The sequence below is a fragment of the Phyllostomus hastatus genome, unplaced genomic scaffold (assembly GCF_019186645.2).
Source record: "Phyllostomus hastatus isolate PE091 unplaced genomic scaffold, TTU_PhHast_1.1 phas_scaffold_46, whole genome shotgun sequence".
In the NCBI taxonomy this organism is placed as follows: Eukaryota; Metazoa; Chordata; class Mammalia; order Chiroptera; family Phyllostomidae; genus Phyllostomus; species Phyllostomus hastatus.
This window is the reverse complement of record NW_025334032.1, coordinates 2017117-2040594: the sequence shown is the minus strand read 5'-3', so window position 1 is coordinate 2040594 and position 23478 is coordinate 2017117. Positions and strand designations below refer to the sequence as shown.

Here is a 23478-nt window from a genome sequence, read left to right as displayed (position 1 = left end):
TCCTCCTGGCTGAAGGGTGCACCAGCTACAACTGAATTCCTCCTCTCTCCAGGCTGAGCCCCACCAAGAGCTTCCAGCTACAAGGCTATATCTGTGGATCTTCTCAGTCCTTCTACATTCTCATCTCTTCCATTTGTTCTGGCTCACGTACCTTTAGATGTTTCAATGTGTGGATCTCTCAGGCATTTTGTGTGTTAAGCAGGGAATCCTTTATTGAGTGATAGATGTTCTACTACTGAAAGTTCAAGGGGATCTTTCACACTGCCCTTCCTCTGACATCCAACAGGTCCATTTTTAATTTTTTAAGAAAACTCCATACCATTTTCCACAGTAGCTGCACCAATATGCATTCCCACCAATACTGCATGCAGGTTCCTTTCTCTCCACATCCTTGCAACACTTATTTTTCCCTTCTCCCCACATCCTTGCAACAACTGATTTACTGATGACAGCCATTCTAACAGGTATGAGGAGACATCTCACTGTAGTTTTAATTTGCATTTCTCTGATGATTAATGATGATTCTTTTTTAATATGTCTAATGGCCATCTGTATATCCTCTTTGGAGAAGTGTCTATTCAGTTCCTTGGCCCATCTTTTAATTGGATTGTTTGTTTTTTTGATGTTGAGCTCTCTGCATTCTTTATAAATTTTGGATATACACCCCTTATCACATAGATGTATTATTGGAGAATATGTTCTCCCATTCAGTGGATTGTCTTTTCATCCTGCTGATGGTTTCCTTTGCTTTTTAGATGACAAGCACATTTATTTTTTTTATTCCATTGCCTGAGGCAATATATCAGAAAAAAATTATTGCTAAGAGAAAATTATTGCTAAGAAATGCCTGTTTTTTTTTCTAGTATTTTTATGGTGAACTAAATTTTTCTAATCACAATATTCACTGTAAAAAAGGGTTGTATTATAAAAAATCTGAAAATGTTCACTGTTTCACTTTAAGTTGAATAGCAGCTTACCTCTGCTTAAACATATTCTTGCCTGTAAGACCATAAAGAATGGTCACCTGATAATCGCACAGCTCCAGCTGTCTGACACAACTCAGCATGACATGTATTATAAGACTAGCTTTCAATATTAATTGCTGAGCAACCCAAACCCTTTGGTCATCAAGAGTTACATTAGTGTTCAAACTTGATGCATTATGACCTATTTCTTTCCTCTTCATATAAAGGAAAGAATAGCTAGGAAGAAAAAGGCAGAAATGAACAAGAAATAAAAAGAAATTAAGATCTCTGTTAATGTCTACTCAGAAAAAACACCCTGATTTCTACTACCCTTTGTAACACCCTACTACCTCTGTTTTGATGCCCCTCTAAAATAAATGTATTTGAAACTGGTTGAAAGAAAAGGTGAGGCTAAGACATCACCTTCAAAACCATAAGTTCCTCACTTTTCTAAAATTCATTTTTGGTTCATATTATATTGAATTACATAATGAATTTAGTATAACAATAAAAGTACTTAGGAACAGGTTACTCACACAAATATCTGTACATGAATGTTCATAACAGCATTATTCACAATAATGTTGTTGTGAATATAACATTGGAAAGCACCCAAATATCCCTCAACAGATAAATGGATAAATGAAATGTGGTATATACATACAATGGAATATTATTCACCTATAAAAAGCAATGAAGTACTAATACATATTACAACATGAATGGGTCTCAAAAATATTGAGTAAAAGAAGCTGGACACAAAATGTTGCATAATGTATTATCCCATTTACATGAAATGTCCAAAAGAGTTAAATACATATGAATAAAAAGCAAATTGGCCAGTGGTTGTGGGGAAGGGAGCATAGAGTGACTGCTTAATAGGACCAGGGTTTTGTTTTAGGTTGATAAAACTGTTTCAGAATTTAGTATCAATGAAGGTTGCACAACATTATAAATAACTAAATGCTGCTGAATTGTATACTTTAAAATGGTTAATTTTATGTAATACATGAATTTCACCTCAATTAAAATGAAAACAAGGGGAGAAAATAATCCATGTAATGTTTTATAACATATCAATAAATTTCATTAAGCAAATTTAATTTAAGGAAAGATTAAATTTAATGGGGAATAAAACATTCTAGAACCTGAAAGGGCAAATAACCAGCAAATATGCAGGAAAACTGGTCAGCTGACAGGATGATTCTTCCTGGGTGGAAGTAGCCTTGAGCTTTCTTACCAACAGACAGGAGGCGCCAGGAGACAGCAGGAGTGGCAAAGCAGGCAAACACATCATCCGTGCAGGAGAGGTGGGTGAGATGAGGCAGGATCACTGACTGGCCCCGGCACTGGCCCCACATGTATACATGACCACCCTGGGTTTTGGCGGCAGATGTGTGGGCAGAGTGGCAGGCTGCAATTTCTACTACCCTGAAATATTTTAAGAAAAAATGGATGTGTCATTTCTGTACTACAAAAACTTACAACATATTACACAAGGTAAATAAAATGTTCATGCTTGGAACACCTCAAAAACAGCTCAAGATCAAGGGACATTAGCTATCATGTCCTACAGACAAAACCAAATGATAGAACAGGAGTACTTCCTTGTTGCCCTACTTTTCAACCTCTTTCTGAGTTAAGATGAATAATATATAATTGTTGAGGAAAATTTGGAAAAAGGGACTACAAACCAAAGTAAAGGAGGAAAGTGGACTCTGACAAAATGTTCTGACAGTTCTGGGGGCTTAGACCATAGCAAAAACAAAACAAAACAAAACAAAACTATCTTCAATATACTATTTCCTTACAAATACAACTTTTTCTCTCACCCCCTACCAGAGCTCAGAACACTCATCAGGCTGATAAACACTGGCCTAGGGGTCATGAACTCTGAACACCCTAAGCCAAATGGGCATCAAGCCAGAGTTACTCTATTTCTCAGTCTGTTTCTTAGGCAGGGTCCCAGAATCAAAAGTCAACATCCTAAAACTTAGTAGGTAACATACCTCATGATTTGGCTGAACAAACATTAAGCATCTATTCCAGTAACACACATCACATCAAAGCAATATTTAAGCAGATAATGTCCTTTCAAGGGCAAATTTTATTTGTGAAAATGTTGTTTTAGTTGGCTCAAAGGAAAATTTTATACTTCAACATGGTGGTAGACTCTATTTTACTTCCCTGCTAAATGGGCAACAAGAAGTTTGTAGGATTTTACCAAGACGCATTAATGCATATCAATCAAGAGGTTATTTTAGAAAGCTGCATAAGAATCCTATCAACTTCATGTTCACTCTCGTTGGTATTCCAACTCTTTGTTCAAAATAAGAATGTTAATAAACAGAAGAGTCACAAAGCCAAACACCATAGATCCAGCACACACAGTCCCAAGTCCAAAATGCACACATGATCCCAAGACATGGTACAGCCAAGTTACCTTTCTTTTTCCACCATGATGTGTGCTGGGCTTAGCAGGTTATTTTTATTGCCAGTTCCCAGCTGCCCATATGTATTAGCTCCCCAGGCATAGAGTAAGCCCTCATCTGTTAGTGCTAGAGTGTGTGCATAGCCGCAGACAATCTGCAAGTAAATTTAAATGGTTACCATAAACAGGAAAACAGGAAAGACAGGGAAAAATATCTAAAGATTACAGCCAGCTTCTACAGAACACTAATTCATCATCAGGTGTGGGATAATATTCTCTGAAACATTAAAAAAGCATTAGAAGAGCCTAAACCTGAGACCACTGAGTTTTTCCAATTGCTTTTTTCACTTGTTAAGACTAATGTGCCACCACCATGGTGTTCCTTCTTATCGTCAAAATTTAGGGGGGGATATGATATTAAATGCGGAAGATGATGGCACAGGTATTATTTAAAAACATTTATTGAAGAGTAAATCTCCAACATTCCTCCAAGTCAGAGCAGGGAAGATAGATGAGGACCAGGAGCTAAGAGTCCACCAAACATACCTGGTTCACACACACGCTGTGCAAAGCTGCTACTCTCACAGGGGTCAGCTGATTGACATTGTTTCCCAAGCCAAGCTGACCATTGCCATTATAACCCCAGCCATATACCTTAGAAAGAAAAAGGGAGAGAATGGGCTTTTAAAAAGTGCTAGTGAGAAGGAATAGATAAATCAGTCACACTTTTTTTTTCACTTCCAACACTCATATTCTACTCTATGTGATCCTACACTGATCTCTAAATAAAAGAAGTTTTAGAGGTGGGGAACGAAAAGAATTTGGCATCCGTTCCTACTCTATAACTTACTGGTACTAGTGGGATGGCTTTGGGCAAGTCACTAATTCTTGTTTTACACATGAAGAAACTGAGGCTCATTAACAGTTATTAAGCAACTACCATAGGTCATGACATTGTGAAAGGTACTAGGAATGTCTTTAATCACCATTTAACAAGAACAACAAACATATGCAAACTTTCTGTAGCCAAGTGGCACTTGCTATAATAGAGATATAATCAAGGCACTGTAAAAGCAGAGAGGAGAAAGGCTTTAGCTATAGAAAGAAAGTTAAGGAAAGACTTTTCAGAACATGGAGATTTGAGCAGAGCTGAATGATGGCTAAAACACTCCAGGGTCAAGGCACAGAATGTGCTGGAGGCAGATTCAGAAGACAAGTGGGTGGGCCTGGCTGGACACATATGGGATAGTGGAAGGAGAAAAGACTAGAAGGTAAGAGTCAAGTGGATAAAGTGCCAAAACACATACCAGGGAAAGTGGAATGGTTCTATGGGTCTTTCACTGAAATATTTCAAAACAGAAATTAACATGCTTAAATTTTCATTTTGAAAACATCACACTGGCTACAACATGAAAGGTAACTGGAGTGTGTACAAGACAAAAGACCATTCAGGGACCAAGAGAGGAAATGGTAAAAAATAAGTTAAAGGGCAAGATGTGATAGAATGTGGTAATCTCTTAAATATCTGGAGTGAGAGGGAGAATGTAGCAGGGCTGGGCACAAGTTTGACAGAACTGTTAAAAGTTTAGAATAGCCATTGTGGGACACAAGAACAGATAAAAGGTCTAGCTCAAATTAGAAGCCCAGGATGTGTGGTGGCACCATGCCCCATGGCAATGCAGGGCATATAGGAATTGGTTGTGGCTTTTTAAGGCACTGTGACAGGGGTTGGGGAGGAAGGGACATGGACTTTAGGGTACTAGCAACAAGTGGTTAAAAGCACTTTTGATACCAGAAGTACAATACGTTTCAACTCTATGGGAAGAAATTTGGCAACAGACATCAAAATTTTTAATGGTATATAAAATATACCAGGGAATCCTGTTTCTGAGAACTTACACTATATAAATCCTTGCCTAAGTGTACAAAGGTACACATACAGAAAGAATAACACAGAAAATCAGTGCAACATTGTTTAAAACAGCAAAATATTACAAATAATTGAAATGCACATCAGTAGAGATCTGGATGTGGGTCATCCATTAAGAGAAAAACTAAGCAGTCATTAGTACATAAAAAGCAGCTGCAAATAGTCTGAGAATAGATTCAGGTAAAACATTTTGTTAAGCTCAGAAATTACAGAATAGGAGGGAAAAGTAGTAAGTATAATAATCCCATTTTTCAAAAGAGGTATTATATTCACCCATATATAAATGTTTATAGAAAAAAGTCCAAAAGGACATACAAGGTCTGTTGGGGGAAAGTACAGCCATTGTTAATATAATGGGAATGGTTGGCATGACACTAATGTAACCTGGCAGCCAAGGAAAGTGGACTGGAATGCATGTGCATACTATGCGTACTGGATGTTCACTGTACTATTTAGTGGGGGTGGTAGACAGTGTTGATTGAGCATGTGTACTGTGTGGCCATCACATTTCAAAATGACTGAATAGAGCAATGAATATGCATCCAATTTTGCCTTAAGGTTGAACATTCCTCCACAGAAATTATTCACATAATTCAGAAGGCTGTAGCTATGGGCAACTGGTGATTGGCAGCTTCAGCACAACAATACACCCACTCATGCATCACATCTCGTGCAGAGTTTTTTGATGAAACATCAAATTACCTAGGTGACTCATCCCCACCCTACAGCCCAGATTTGGCATCCTATGACTTCTAGCTTTTCCCAAAACTAAAATCATCCTTGAAAAGGAAGAGATTTCAGATCTTTGATGAAATTCATAAAAATAAGACAGGGCAGCTGATGGCAAGTGGGAGAACTGTGTGAGGTCCCAAGGTGCCTACTTTGAAGGTGACTGAGGTATCACTGCCCTATGTACAATGTTTCTTGTAGTCTGTATCTTCAATAAATGTCTCTTTTTTTAAATATTACATTACTAGATACCTTCTAGACAGACCTAATACATCAAACTATTAACAAGATTGGAGGAAATGTATTAATTTACTTTTTATATTATGTGTTTCTTTTTTTTCTTTGTTAAAATAATAATAACTTTAAAATTAAATTTATTTTTTGAAAAAAAAAAAAGGTAAGTGAAGAATACTGAAGTGGAGGATGCCATATGACTATCCCAAGGAATTCTGAAGTTATTCAGGATATCAGGATTGATTCAAAAAATAAGTTAACATAGCACTCTAGCACTCTAAGGCATGATACAATGCCTGTATGTCCAAAGATGTATCTTTGGATAATTTTTGTGTACAAAAAAGAAAGCAGAGGTAGTAACAGGTCCATCTAAACACAAGTTATGACCAGAATTTTCTTTAGAGATTTTATAGTTTTATTTTTAGGAAAAAGGAAAGAGAAAGAATGGGAGAGAAACATCAATGTGTGGCTGCCTCCTGCACACCCTCAGCTGGAGACCTGGCCCACAACCCTGGCATGTGCCCTGACTGAGAATAGAACTGGCGACCCTTTGGTTCACAGGCTTGTGCTCAATCCACTGAGCCACACAAACCAGAATATTTAAAAAAAAAAAATAACCATTCATTCAAAATGACCATGGTAGAGAGTCACTGAAAGGTGGATTTTTAAAAGCAGCTAACAATCAGGACAAAAATTTCTGTTTCTGCAAGTTGCTTCTTTCCATGAGCAAACATTCCAGATAGAGGCAGGTAGTTCTACAGAGACATCATGCACTCTGGAGACATCAACTGCTTATAAACATCATTAGCTAACCTCAAAGAGTGTGCACTTGATTTTTTTTATTAGAGAATAAGGAATACCAAAATTTTTAATCGGTAAATTAAATCACAAACAAATACCTGTAAGTATTAAGCAACTTGGATATTGAAAAGAAAATAAAACTTACTGGGGGAAAAGATGGTAGCGAGGTAGGTAGGAGCGGAGTCTACTTTTCCCTGTGCCCAACTTTTCTGAGGAACAGAGTGAACAGCCAATGGAATCCCAGCTTATATGAAGTTTGGAGGCCAAAAATTGTAGAGGACATTGAAAACAGATGGTAAGGAGATTGCATTGGAATGCTAAGGTCCCTGGGATCTGCACAGGGACCAAGGCTGCTGTGGTCCCCAGCCTGGCACCTGCCTCAGGATCCTTGGAGGAGTCAGATCACCAGCTTCCTCCCCTACCAAGAAGGGAGGGCATCAAGGCACCAGGAGCAACCTGGGTGCTTAAAGTCACTGGGGGGAATACAGACAAAGTGGCAGACACACAGAAGCAGTGTTCACCCATTGGGACTGTGGACACTGGGTAGGTCATTACTAGAGAAATTACGGAGCCAGGGAATACCTTGAGAAGGGAGAAGAGTTGGGCCATGTTGGACCCTGACCTGGAGAGTCTCTAGGTTAGAAAGTTGGGCTGTGTGAAAAGCCGGGTGCTAGTTACGAATGGTAGGCTTAAATTAGAAGGTTTTATTAAAAAAAAAAAAAAAGGCTCTCAGCTGCTGTTTAAGGAACTCTCATGCCCCTCAGGCAAAGGCTGCTGGCACCACTCACCTCACAGCTGATTTGAGCTGCTTATCAGTGGTGGGCCCCAGAAGTACTGGGCTCGCAAAGAGCGAGGAGGACGCTCACTACACGGACTGCAGCACAGCTGGTGGAGTAAAGGTGCTGTCCTGGCTCAGATGGATAATGGGGACCCAGCAGCTCACGGAGGATCTGGGCTGGAGGCTGGGCAACTGTAAATATTGTGGCCTAAACCTGGCCCCCATCCTTGCAAAACTATAGGAAAGGAGAAAAGCAAAGTCCAGCCCCCCTCTGCCTGTAACATCCAGGAAGACCAGCAGAACTTGCTCTGAGGGTTTAAAGTCAGCAGGAGGCTTCCCTGCCCCCCCCCTCTTCTTTTTTCTTCCCCCAGGTGAGACAATAAAACCTAGAACTGTGAAAGGTCTAGAGACAGAGCCAAAGAGGGATCACAAGGCTAACCCCAACAACTGAGAAACTGAGCCAAATTTCACTTTGCTAGCCAACAGAACTTACATTGTACTGTTGATTTGTATTATTATTACTTTTTCATTTATTTTTCTTTTATCTTATCAGTATTTTTTATTTCTCTTCTTTCTGTTTAGTTTTCCTCAGTTTATACCTTTGTTTAATTGCATTGTTTGACTGGTTTTCTTTATTTTCTCTTTCATATTGTATCTTAACTTTCCTTCTTTCACTTCACTCATATTCCAGTAACATACTACTCTTGACCATGTCCTTTCTATTCTGGTTATTCAAATCATGTATTTTTTGTCATATTATTGTTGTCCCAGTACTGTTGTAAATAATTGTTGTTCCATGTGATTATGAATACTATACAGCAACCCTCCCTGATCTTGGCCCATTTCACTATCTCCCTGAGCTTTATTACTGTAGTTTATTAACTACTCTCTATTCTCTCTATTCTATTCTCTCGCATACTATGCCTACTTTCTATCCTTTAGTCTCACTATATGTCATCCAACCTTGCACAAGCATTCTCTTTTCTGAATACAGTTCACAATTCCTCTCCCTTCTAGGAGAAGTCTCATCTCTTTTTCATCTTCTATAAAAAGTAACTAGTTGGGTGAAATATCACAATTAACACTATACTTATCCAAAGGATCCCCTATCTTTTCTCTACTTGTTGGTACTTTAATTCCCATCGAATATTCTCCTACTGTCTTAATCCATTTTGCCTTGCCCCTGCCACTGATCACATATAACATTAGGTAGGAACTGTGAACATCAGCATACCCACTGGATAAAAGAACCCACCAACACAGGAACCACCAACAACTAAAAACCCAAGTACAACAAGAGAGCCCACACCAACAGAAGTAATGGCAAACCTAGAGCATCCAGACAAGGAGATCAAAGAGACCATTCCACTGAATCCCACAGAATTCCTACCAACGACAGCTGGCAAAGCGGAACATCAGGAAGCTTAGAAACACACACAAAGAGTCACCTAAAATGGGGAGATAAAAAGAAACTTTAGTCAAAAGGAATGGAAGACTCCCCACTAAAAGAGCTAAATGAAATGGAGGCAAGCAAACTATCAGATATAGAATTCAAAAGAATGGTTAAAAGGATGCTCAAAGAACTCACAGACAACTATAAGGAACTGAGTGAGAACTACAATAGTATGAAAAAGGAAATAAAAATATAATCAAAAACCAGGAAAAATGAAAAGTAAAATTTCAGAAATAAAAAACACACTAGAAGGAATTACAAGCAGGCTGGATGAAGCAGAGAACTGTATTACTGAGCTGGAAGACAAGGTAGAAGGAAACATCTAGATAGAGCAGCTGCACAAAAAAAGATTCAAAATTTATGAAGATAGCTTAAGAGAACTCCAAGATAACATGAAATGCAACAATATTTGAATCATAGGAATACCAGAAGGAGAAGAAAGGGAACAAGGGATAGAAAACCTGTTTGAAAAAACAGTAAGAGAAGACTTTCTGCACCTGGAGAGGGAAAACACCATGCAAGTCCAGAGAACTTGCACGGAGACTCCCAACTGAGACAAACCCAACAAGGCCTACTACAAGATATATAATTAAAGTGCCAAGTTTTAAAGACAAAGAGAGAATCTTAACAGGAGCAAGGGAGAACCAAGAAATAACATACAAAGGGGCTCTGATAAGACTAGCAGCTGAATTCTCAAAAGAAACACTCCAATCCAGGAGAAAATGGCAAGAGATATTCCAAGTAATGAAAAACAAATACCTGCAACCAATATTACTCTACCTCGCGAGGCTCTCAATTAAAATGGAAGGCAAAATAAGAAATTTCCTAGAAAAAAGAAGTCTGAAGTAATACATCCCCACCAAACCAACAATACAAGATATACTAAATGGACTACTATAAGAAGAGAAAGGAAGAGTGAGACAGAAACACAGGTATAAAGGGGGGAAAATGAATAAATTTTATCAATAATATTGATATTACCAATAATATATTATTATCAATAACCTTAAATGTTAATGAATTAAATGCTCCAATCAAAACACAATGAGTAATTGAATGGATAAGAAAATATGACCCACACAAATGACGGCTACAAGAAACCCACCTCAGAACAAAAGACATACACAGGCTGAAACTGATGGGTTGGAAAAAAATATTCCAAGCAAATGGACATGAAAAAAAAACTGGGGTAGCAATACTCATATCGGACAAAACAGACTTCAAAAAAACAGCCATAAAAAGATACCCAGAAGGTCACTTCATAATACTCAAGGGAAGAATCCACCAAGCAGACATAAACATGGTAAATATATATGCACCCAATGTAGGAGCATCCAAATACATAAAGAAAATCTTGGAGGACTTTAAGAAAGATATTGACAACAACACAGTTATAGTATGGGATTTTAACACCCCACTGTCAAAAATGGACAGATCTTCTAAACAATATATCAACAAAGTATTACAGCATTGAACAGTGCCCTAGGTCAAATGGACATAACTGATACATATAGAACCTCTCATCCCAAAGAAGCAAAACACACATTCTTTTCAAATACACATGGAACATTTTCAAAGATAAACCAGGTGATAGGACACAAACCAAGCCTCAACAAATTCAAGAAAATCGAAAACATAGCAAGCATTTTCTTTGACCACAAGGGACTGAAACTAGAAATGAACATCAAGGAAAAAACTCAAAAACACTCAAATTTATGAAGATTGAATATCATTCCATTAAACAATGAAAGCGTTAAGAATGGCATCAAGGGAGAAATCAAAAAGTTTCTGGAAACAAATGAAACTGAACTCACAACAATCTAGAACTTAAGGGACACAGCGAAGGTAGTCCAGATAGGAAAGTTCATGGCAATACAGGCCTACCTAAAAAAGATAGAAACATTTCAAATAAACAACCTAAGCCTAGATCTACAAGAACTGCAGGAACAACAACAAAGACAACCCAGAGCAAGTAGAAGAAAGGAAATAACCAAGATCAAAGCACAAGTAAATGACACAGAGACTAAAAGAAGAATTCTAAGATCCTAATCCCAAAACCAGATAAAGACATAACAAAGAAAGAAAACTTCAGGCCAATATCACTGATGAATACAGATGCTAAGATCCTCAACAAAATATTGGCAAACTGCATCCAGCAATATGTCAGAAAGATCATACACCATGACCAAGTGGGATTCATCCCAGGGATGCAAGGATGGTACTATATTTGCAAATCAATAAATGTAAAACATCACATAAACAAAAGCAAAGACAAAAATCACATGATCATATCAATAGATGTGGAAAAAGCATTTGATAAGGTACAGCACCCATTTATGATTAAAAGACTCAGCAAGGTGGGAGTATAGGGAGTATTCTAATAAAGGCTATATACGAGAGACCTACAGCCAACATCATACTCAATGGGTAAAAACTAAAAGCTTTCCCACTAAGATCAGAAACAAGACAAGGATGTCCGCTTTCACCAATTTTATTCAACACAGTATTGGAAGGCTTAGCCACAGGAATCAGACAAGAAAAAGAAATAACAGGCATCCAAGTTGGAAAGTAGGAAGCAAAACTGTCATTGTTTGCAGATGACATGATAATGTACATAGAAAATCCTATACACTCCACGAAAAAAACTACTCTACCTAATAAGGGAATTTCGCAAAACAGTGGGATACAAAGTCAATATTCAGAAATCAATGGCATTAATGTACACCAACAATGAAATATCAGAAACATAAATGAGGAAAAAAATCCCATTTGATATAGCAACAAGATAAATAAAGTACCCAAGGATGAACCTAACTAGGAGGTTAAAGACCTGTACTCAGAAAACTACACAACACTAAAGACAGAAATCAAGGAAGACACAAACAAATGGAAGCATACACCATGTTCAAGGATTGGAATAATTAACATCATTTAAATGGCCATATTACCCAAAGCAATTTTTAGATTCAATGTAATCCCTATTAAAGTACCAATGTCATAAATCACAGATATAGAACAAACACTTCCAAAAATGTATATGGAACCATAAATGACCTCGAATAGCTGCAACAATTTTGAGAAAGGACAAAGTAGGAGGGATCACAATATCTGATATCAAACTGTATAACAGAGCCACTGTAATCAAACAGTCTAGTACTGACATAAGAACAGATACATAGATCAATGGAATAGAGAGCCCAGAAATAAACCCAAGTCTCTATGGTCAATTAATAAAACAGGGAGCAAAAGCATAAAATGGAGTAAACATAGCCTCTTCAACTAATGGTGTTGGGAGACCCTGACAGCTACATGCAAAAAAATGAAACTCGATCACCAACTCACACCATACACAAAAATAAATTCAAGGTAGATAAAAGACTTAAATTTAAGTCGTGACACCATAAAAGTACCACAGGAGAACAGGCAGGAAAATCTCAGATACTCCATGCAGCAATATATTCACCAGTATGTCCCCTAGAGCAAGGCATATAAAGGAAAGAATAAACAAGTGGGATCTAATCAAAATAAAAAGCTTCTGCACAGCTAAAGAAAACAGCATTAAAATGAAAAGAGAACCAACTGTATGGGGAAACATATTTGCCAATGATACCTCAGACAAGGGTTTGATCTACAAAATATATAAAGAACTCACATGACTCCACTCTAGGAAGACAAAAAACCCAATTAAAAAATTAGCAAAGGACCTGAACAGACACTTCTCCAAGGAGGACATACAGAGGGTCCAAAGACATATGAAAAGATGCAGCATCACTAGCCATCAGAGATGCACACTAAAATCATAATGAGATACCATTCACACCAGTCAGAATGTCTATCATAAACAAATCAAGAAACAACAAGTGCTTGAGAAGATGTGGAGAAAAGGGAACCCTAGTGCACTGTTGTGGGAATGCAGACTGGTGCAGACGCTGTGAAAAACAGTATGGAATTTCCTCAGAAAACTAAAAATGGATCTGCCTTTTGACCCAGCAATTCCAGCATTGGGATTATCCCCTAAGAACCCTGAAACTCCAATTAAAAGACCCTATGTACCCCAAAGTTAATAGCAGCACAATTTACAATAGCCAAGTGCCAGAAGCAACCTAAGTGCCCATCAGTAAATGAACGGATCAAAAAACTATGGTACATTTACACAATGGAATACTACATAGCATAAAGATCTCCTACCCTTTGTGACAGCATGGATGGAACTGAAAGCATATGCTAAGCGAAATAAGCCAGGCAGTGAGGGACAAATACCATACAATCTCAGCTATAAGTGGAACCCAAACAACAAAACATACAAGCAAGCAAAATATAACCAAAGATGTTGAAATTAAGAAGAGACAGTAACCAGAGAAGTGAGAAGAGATAATGGGGGGGGAAGGGTGAAGTGTTTTTGGGAACATGTATAATGGACACATGGACAAACTAAAGAGGGGTAGGATCAAGGGTGGGGAGTGGGAATGGCTGGCGTGATAGGAAGTAGTGGGGGTAAAATGAAGACAACTATACTTGAACAACAATTAAATAAATAATAATAAAAGAATATACATAAATTACATCTCTCTGATTAGTGACGCTGAGAAAAATAATAAAAAAGAAAAGAAAAAAACTTAAGAGGAATTAGAATCTTTACTTGCAAACAAATCTTGGAATTTAAAAATTCACACTAAGGAGAAAACTTCCCTAGTAACTACTCAGTCAGTAACCAGTTAACTCTCAATGGGGTTACCCAAGCAAAGCGCTCTTCCTTCCATGATCTAATTAATACACACACATCATAAAAAAAGAAAACAGACATTTCATTGAAAGAGGAGATGGGGAGGTGAAAGGGGAATGCAAAGATAGCTCACCTCACCATTGTCCAGAACAGCCATGGATGAGGTTTGACCACAGGCAATGCCTACTACCCTCTTAATATGTAAACAGTTTGTAACTTTTCGAGGAGTTGGTTGATTTGCAGTGGATCCTGATCCCACCTGGCCACAGTTGTTATAGCCCCAAGCAAATACCTATATAAGAGAAGGGGGAAAAAAAGAAAGGAATGGTAAGGGTGAAAACTCTACATCCAACTACAATAAAAATCACAAAATCAAAATAAACCCACTTAAAAGAGTACTAACAATGTGTGGCTCTACATGCTTTATTTCAATAACCTATTTAATCCTCATAGCAATCATGTAGGGTGACCCTGGGATAGATACTATCATCATCCCCATTTTATATATGGAAACACAGGTTAAGTGACTTGCTTGAGGTTTCACAGTTAGTAAGTAGTAGAAGTGGAATTTGAACCTAACAAAGTCTAGCTGTGCTCTTAGCCACTATGCTGTATTGCCTCTATAATAATGGCAGCCATATATGTTTTTTAATCTGGCATCGATAAGAAATGAAGTATACACTACATAAATAAAGTGACATGAAAGATTCTCCTTAACTCTGTGGCCATAAATATTCTTTTTTTTTTTTCATGGAACCTTTTGAAACCTACTATGCTTTCTTCCTGTCTCCCTAATCACTGATACTGGACATTCATAACCTTTTCTGATGATTCAGGACCATCAGGATTATAATTATCAATCACAATTCCACATGATACCACAGTAATGCTCCCAAGTACTATGGAGACATTCTGTCCCTACAGAAAAGACACCACGCTGTCAGTCTATTCTCAGTAATATTGTCTCTGAGTTCTCATTTGTTGTCTCTCAGCTCCGAGTAGCCCCCCTCCTCAACTGCATCTGCTTATTACTTTTGGCCTATGATCTGCCATAACTTAAAAATCATATTTCTAAGGGAGAGAGACACACAAATAGATCTCTAAGCTAGTTAAAATCTAGTAACAAAGATGAAAAGGAACCAAAAAAGCAACTTTAAGTTAAATACCAACTTTCTGTTCTATCAAACAGGAGTGTGATCAGAGAAAAGAATCAGAAGGGGAATGTTGGCAGCAGAGGAAATAACTTCTAGACTAGGAGAACAATTACTGAAAGTGAATTCACAGGAATATCTAGTATAATAATACAAATATTTAGCATAATTACCCAAAGTAACATATGTTTAAGATGAGTATTACCAGGAATCTAGACTGTACAAATTAGCAAGTTCTAATTTCAACACTCATTTTTCTGGCACTTCTCAAACACCCCCAGTTCCCTTGTAAGGCAGCTGTCTTATTTTTAAAATGGGGACTGTAGTTGTACTAAGCAAGAAACAGAGTAGGACACAGTAAGTTCTGGGTCATAAGGCTTACATGATAGCTTAGCCCCAGCATATCCCAGCAAAGAAACCTCAATCTTCCTGAGCTGTTTTGGTTTCTTCATGCATAACTCATCCTATTTCATAAAAATCACTGTAAGACAACTGAAGGACTTTAAACAGGGAACAATATAATCTGATTTGTGTTTTAGAAATCACAGAAGATGGAGAAGTAATACTGGACAGGTAGACCAATTAAAAATCTATGGAATAAAAGAGATCATAGCAATAGTCCAGGCAGATGACAAGGCCTGACCAAAGGTTATGGAGATGGAGAGGAACAAAATTATATGAGATTAGAAAGTAGAATCAATAGGATAAGTAATCTTTAAGATAAGCATGAAACTTGTGTGATTAATAAAGTTATTTTCTATTTACTTTTAAAGTAAAGTTATTTTCTATGACATCATTACATTTACTGAAAAGCAAAATATACCTTAAGGGATAGGGTCATTTTTTAAAAAATGTACAAAACACTGCCAAACACTCTAATTTGTAGTCTTAGCAAACAGCACAAGACTCAGCTGCTTTAAGACTAAGTCTACTGTCATCAAAAGAGTAATCCTGATCACATAACACGGGATGTGTTAGAAAAAGAATGTGTTCCTACAATGTTTTTAGCTATGCACACAGGGCTACTATGTTCACACTATACCAAGTACAATACGGTCATTATTTTTTTTAAAGCAAAGCACTTTCACAATAGTTTAAAGGTAGAAAACAACCCAAATATCTATCAACAGATAAATGAATAAAATGTGACACATACATACAGGGGAATATTTTTTAGCCTTTAAAAAGGAAATTCTGACACGTGCTACCACATAGATAAACCTTGAAAACATTATGCTAAGTGAAATAAAGCAGTCACGAAAGGACAAATACTGTATCATTAGACTCACAGGTATAGAAAGTGATTGCCAGGGGCCCTGGGAAGAGGAAGTGGAGAGTTAATGTTTAATGGATACAAAACTTCATTTTGGCAAGATGAAAAGAGTTCTGTGGCTGGTGTGGCTCAGTGGCTGAGTGCCGGCCTGTGAATCTAAGGGTCGCTGGTTCAATTCGCAGTCTAGGGCGCATGCCTGGGTTGCAGGCCAAGTCTCCAGTGGGGGATGCACAAGAGGCAACCACATATTGTTGTTTCTCTTCCTCTCTTCCTCCCTTCCCCTCTGTCTAAAAATAAATAAATAAAATCTAAAACAAAAGTGTTCTGTGGATGAATGGTAGTGATGGTTACACAACAACGTGAAAGTACTCAATGGCACTGAACTGTACACTTAAATGGTTAAGATGGTAAATTTTATGTGTACTTTACCACAGTTTAAAAATAAAGAATAAAAGCAAAGCACTTACCTCTCCATCAGCTGCCAGAGCCACTGAATGATGTGAGCCACAAGCTACTTCAACCACTTGCTTGACCAAGAGATTGGTACAGACTTGGATGGGAGCAATGCCTTGGTTGGTTGTCCCATTCCCAAGCTGGCTATATCCATTGTGGCCCCAGGCATAAACAACTCCATCTATACAAGATGGCCACATACAAGGAGTCAGCTCCAAGAAGAAATGGTAACCCTTGCAATTTTCTTCCTCAGATTTTGCACAACTCATTCTCCAACCTTAATTTATGTATATTGCCCTTCCTCCCTATAAAGTACTATTCATGAGGGGTGGGAGAAAGAGGGATGGATAAGAAAACAGGATAGACAAGATGCAAAATCATTAAAGGAATTGGTACTCATGTAGAATATCAGCTTTATAGTCAGAAGTCATCTTAAACACATACGAAAATGAGACCTTCTAAACACTTTGAATCCTCTCAACAGTTTCTGTGTCAGGTACCAAACAAAAGGCAAAAGACACAAGAAAGTTCAATATGTACTAATCTTGACCATCATTTTACCAAATACCAAGTCTCGGGGAACTCTCAGGGGTATGTGTGTGTGTGTCACTAACTCACAAAGTACAGAGGAAAGAGGTGTATTTTTTGTATATACTATATAAAAAAAATCACAGGGCCTCTCTCAAACAGACTATTGGTGTAAAATCTGGCTGAATTTTTTTAATGGCTTTATCTTTTTTGGATTCTGATAGAGGTCACTTCTCTGTTCCATGTCCTCTCTGGAAATAGCATTGTTCCATGCATTTCCTCCTACACCATCCTGAGTATCAAGAGCAAATATCCCAGAGTTACAAACTTTTCTCATGTCTTTCCATGGTATTAAAACATGCTGACTTTTTAAGGACAATCTACATCTGGTAATGACAATATCCAAGACAGATAGCAGAAATTCATGACAACAGTCCCCAAGCAATCAGGGGACAGATACTCATACTTAAATAGGTTTCTAATTATCTCCTCTAGAATGACTATAACCCAACAAAATTAGGGTCCTCTTCCAGGTAGTACAAGCCAGATCTTGAGAACCTCTGAAGTGTACCTCAGAAGAAGGTTTTCCCTATTACAGAAATTGTAATAGAAAGTATAAATGGGAAATTTTATCCTAAGAATGATAAGGCTCAAGATTGAAAACAGAGTATAAAACCTAAAAAAGAAATCCACAATATTATGTTAAAGTTATATCAAGTGATAGAAATGTCCGAAACTATGAGTGTTTAAACTCCTAAAAGATAAAAAAATATATACATGGACAGAAATACATACCTTGTTCTTGGATAGTAAAATTCAAATCATAAAGATACTAGTTTTCCCTTTATAAATTTAAAAATGTAAAATAATGGTAGTAAAATGCCTCAAGTTACTTTCTAGAGCTAGAAAAAACTGATTAAAAAGTTCAATGGAAAGAACAAACAAGAATAAATAGAAAAACCTTTTTAAAAAGAAGATAATTAGCTCCATCATTTATTAGAACCTATAAAAACTTTCTAAAACTAAAATTAATACTAGGACATGGACAGACAAACCAATGAAATGGAGAGTCTAGAAATAAATCAATTATATATGGAAATAAAAGTTATGTCAGTTGGGGAAAAATGGACTCTTTTTACAAGTTAGACTGATATAATTGGACAATCATATTGAAAAATTAGATTCAATCCTCATGCCATGTACCATAACTTCCCAATAAATCAGAAATTTAAATGGAAAGAGTAAGATCATATAAGAATTAGAAGGAAAAAAATTGTAAATTCATCCATAACTTGGAAGTAGGGAAAACTTTCCTATAACACAAAATCCAGAAGCAATAAAAAAGAGTGATAAATCTAGTTATATTTTTGAAAAAACTTTACAAGGAAATGAACTACATAAGCAAAAAAAATATTGGGAAAAATATTTGCAATTTATATTACTAAGAGTTAATCTCCAATATAAAAAGAGCTTATAAGAAAACAACCAAGAAACCTATAGAAAAATGAATTGATGTTCACAAAGAAAGAAATGTAAATAGGTCTTAATTATGTACTGAATTTTGCCACATATAATGTGCAACCACATTTTTGTGTGCATTATAAATGGGATTATTATACCTCATTATTATATGCATGTATAATGCACATCCTTATTTTTCCCTCAAAAATTTAGGCAAAAAGGTGCACATTACACATGGCAAAATACAGTATATGAAAAGATGCTCAATGTCACTCATAAGGAGAAAAATGCAAATAACAGAAGACTGGATTCCCACTGAACAAGGCTGATCTACCTACTACCATTGCTGAATGCCCATTCCAATAGCAACAGAACCAATGCAGAGCCCCTGATACAGCACCTGTCAAGAGACAGTCCAACTATCTGGTAGCAAGATGACTCCAAATGGACCCATTTTATCCTGGAAGGAGCAGCCATTCATATTGACAGGAATCAACATACAACCCAAATATGGGTTTCCTGAGCACAGGGCCTCAGCTAGCACCACTTATCTGAGGGCTCGCAGAGTATTTAGTCCACTGACATAGGATCCCACGAAAGATCTTAACAGACCAATGGACTTACTTTATAGCAAAAGAGGTGTAGAAGTGCTCACTGGCCCTATCATATACTGCAGCATCCAAAAGCTGTCCACTGGAGATAGTGGTAACAAGCTGGCCTGGCACCCAGGTGACACTTGGTAGTCTTTAGGTGTACACTTGCCCAGTAGTGACAGTAAACAGAAATGTGCAGCAGCCACAGCCAGAAGACAGCATGGACAGGGGCTCATACTCTTTAGAGATGTGAGTCTGGGTCACACAATTAGGTAAGCCACCCAAACCAGGTACTAGCCAAATATGAAGGTAATCCAGAAAGGTTCTAGAGGAACTAGGATGAGTAATAGTTGTGGCCAGGAGATCAGCTGCAGTACAGAGGCTGTAATATACCTCCCTAAAGATCTTCTTATAAATTTTCCCTAGGAAAAGGGGCCCACCAGAATCCTGGAGGAGCTACACCCAAAACATGCAGGAAGATGCAGATCTAAGCAGTGCATGGTAGAGACCTAGTGAATGCTGTGCTGTGTTGCTCAGATGACCCTCAGAATAAAGGACTTACTCCCCAGATGTTGACAGTGTTACTATAAGTCCTCTCCAGATTGGCCATTGACAATTACTTTCTTGTTAATACATTATTTTACTCTTTAAAATAGGATATGTATATCTGTCTTCCCTTTTTACTTGATGACTCATAGGAAAAGTTAACTCCTTCATGAGATGGGTCATAGTCCCAATTCTTGGGAAAGCTTTCAAAGCAGCCAAATCCAACTGGACACCAACTGGACACTGTCTCTCTAACATACTAAGGATGATACTTCAGGATCACTTGAGAACTGAGATGAGCAAAATTACTCAAGGATATATGACAGTGAAGCAATGCCAGGTTAGAAGGGAGAGTCGGCAGTGGGGAAGAGAGAGATTAGAGGGAGGCAAAGCGGCATCCTATAAATCTCTGACCTTCAAGGAAACTCAGTGTAGCCTTTACAAACTGGACACTGAGTTGGAGAAGTGACCAGAAAAAAATAATTTTACAAGTAATCTAATTCAGTGTTGCTTCAGAAGACAAAAAGAAATCCACAAGCCATAGGCATGTATGTGAAATAATAATACCAAATAAATACTGATCTTCAGAGTTGTCACCAGGTGGGACTAGATGTTCGATTTAACAACATAGCCATTTATCGAAATATTCATAAAACACCCTTTAGGAATACCACATTAGCCAATAAAGAATGGAGAATTTAACACATGTTTTTATCTTCGTTCACTCCCAAAATCCTATTGAAATAACAGTAAGGTGTAGGGATGGGGAAGGCATAAACACTCAAGGACAAGAAAAATAAAGAAGAAAATACAACAGGAGAGATGTCAACAAAATTTGGGGAGCTGGAAAGCAAACAGATGTGGTAACATAGCAGACCAGAGAAGGTAACACTACATATGCAAAAGGGCAGCCAATTCCAGCCCTGGAATTTCACAAAGGCCCAGGGACCACAGGAGATACATAGGCAGGTGCAACTGAAAACAGAAGAAGTAAGACTCCAAATCTTCCTCCTCCTCCTAGGGGATCAGGCAACTGCTCCTCCCCAACCCTGGGAAAATACAGGAGACATGGCATTTATATGCTGTTAATTTCTTACAGAAACAGCAATTCAGCCCTACTTTTCCCTTAAACCCAAATCTGCTTCCCTCCCTTCCCCCAAGTAACACAACAAAGAAAATATGACCAAAGGCTCTGGGGGAAAAAATTAGAGAAGCTCTGAGGAGGCACTGTAGTGAGAAAAGAAGAACTGCAAGTCCCCATACTACACACTGAGATCCCTGACCTTCCCTTGTGCAGTATCTAGAAAGCTGACAAAAACTAAAATAAAAAGGAAGCCACCCTACAGAAATTCATACACTGACATCAGAAGCATCCTGAATGAACAGTTATTATCTCCCGAAAGTGAAGCTCAGTATTTGGCAAGTCCCAACCATGAACACTAAACTTCCAAAATGTATATTAGCACCTGGCTCTTACCTGAAAACACATAGCCAAGTATCATCAAACTTTTAAAGAAAATCTCTAAATTAAAAGTCAGAGACCAAAACAAACAAAGAGAAAGAAGAATCTGGAGAGGTAAAAAAAAGAAACACTACGAGAACAGAAAATAATTTTTAAATAACCTATAACTACTACTTCAAAGAAAAGGTATTGAATCCATGAAATAAGAACAGAAGACTCTAGAAAAGAACACTTAGAAAACAAGAGAGAGAACTTGGAAATATAATAGCAGAAATGTTAAAAATTTGACCATGACAGTTGTAAGATATGTTGAAGAAATTTCCCCAAAGGTATATCCAGAATCTCTAATGTCTTTCTAAGAAAAACTCCAGAAAAGAGAAAGCAAAGAAGGGCAATTGTCCATAAAATAATACAAGAAATTTTTCTAGTAATGAAGTTATTTCTAGATTGAAGGACCAACAGAATGACCAATACAGTAAATTAAAAATTACCCACATCAGAGTATATTATCATGGTTATTTCAGAACACTTGGAATAAAGAAAAGAAGCTCAAAGCTTCCAGGAAAGTAAAAAGTCTAATGTATAATAGCAAAAGTTGGAATGGTACTAGATTCTCACGAGTAGCCCTTGAACCTTAAAAGGTGCAATGACTTCAAAATTCTGAGGAAACATGATTTCCTATTAGGAATTCTAAGTCCTGCCAAATCACTGATCAATTGCAGGGGTAAAATAAAGACATTTTAAGACAGGGTCCCAAAGATTTCTCTTACACTCCTTTCCTTAGGAAACTACTAGAGAATGTGTTTCACCCAAATGAGGGTACAATCCAATACAATCCAAGGAGGATTATAGGACACAAAGAACAGGGGATTCAGAGAAGACAAAGGCAAGGGAACTTTCAAGGATAATGGTGAAATGAAGTTCTAGGGTGACAGCTTTTCGACAGGCCAAGAATGACAGCCCAGGCTGCAGAAGACACAGAGGTTCCAGAGTTGACCTGACATGCTCAGATGTACTATAAGGCAATACTTCCCTGTAGAAGTGTTGGGGTATATGGTAATGATAAATGTATAAAAAAGTAAGTAAACGAACCTCAGAAAAAACAAATAGTTATATAAGAAAGGAGGTAGGCTCATTTCTAGAGTTCTAATAATGTAAACACTGAACAATGACTTTATCAAAACAGTGATATCACTCTACTAAAACAATAAGCGGAGGGAAAGTAGGGAAAAGAAAGCTAAATCCTATTTGCCATTCTAAAAAGTCAAAGGATAATATCCAAAATTAAAAATTTAGAAATATCACTATAGCATGTTAATTTAAAAATGAGATTAAATATCAGAAGAAACATCTGAAAGAGTTAAAAGTGCTTCCTTCCAAAGAGCAGTTTTTAAGAGTGAAGACAGCTAAGACAGAGGTCCTTCTCCTCTTCACTAAAAGCCATGAACTATTTTATGACTTAAAGTATTAAATTGTTTTATTTTTTTTTAAAGATTTTATTTATTTGTAGACAGAGGGGAAGGGAGAGAGAAAGAGAGAGGGAGAGAAACATCAATGTGTGGTTGCCTGTCACGCATCCCCCACTGGAGACCTGGCCCGCAACCCACGCATGTGCCCTGACTGGGAATTGAACCAGTGACCCTTCGATTCGCAGGCTGACAGTCTACTGAGCCACACCATCCAGGGCTAAAGCGTTAAACTGTTTCAAAACAGTATGACTATAAAACATATAATACAAATACATGTATTTATATACATGGTATATAATGCACAGCGTGTTTAATGTATATTGTGTAAAATGTATGTTAACAATCAAAATTGAATTAAAATTAAAATATTCCCACAAATCAGATATTTACATTTTTATATTTATTGTTTTATATTTATATTTCAATTATAACATTTGAGATAGTTAAAACTGTATAATCTTGATGCTAAAAATAATTCCAAAAGAAGAGTTATAATTT

At 37.3% G+C, this 23478-nt stretch overlaps 1 protein-coding gene across 3 annotated transcripts in view; it reads right to left on the bottom strand.

Moving 5' to 3' along the window:
• The window catches only part of RCBTB1 (RCC1 and BTB domain containing protein 1), a 67372-nt gene that overhangs the window by 25036 nt on the left and 18858 nt on the right, over positions 1–23478 (bottom strand). For all 3 annotated transcript variants that reach the window (XM_045821419.1, XM_045821417.1, XM_045821420.1), the window contains exons 4-8: positions 16936–17102; positions 14178–14336; positions 3943–4050; positions 3409–3551; positions 2206–2396 (exon numbers count right to left, since the gene is read on the bottom strand). In XM_045821419.1, the coding sequence (XP_045677375.1) occupies positions 2206–2396; positions 3409–3551; positions 3943–4050; positions 14178–14336; positions 16936–17102 (768 nt within the window). The remainder of the gene's footprint in view (positions 1–2205; positions 2397–3408; positions 3552–3942; positions 4051–14177; positions 14337–16935; positions 17103–23478) is intronic.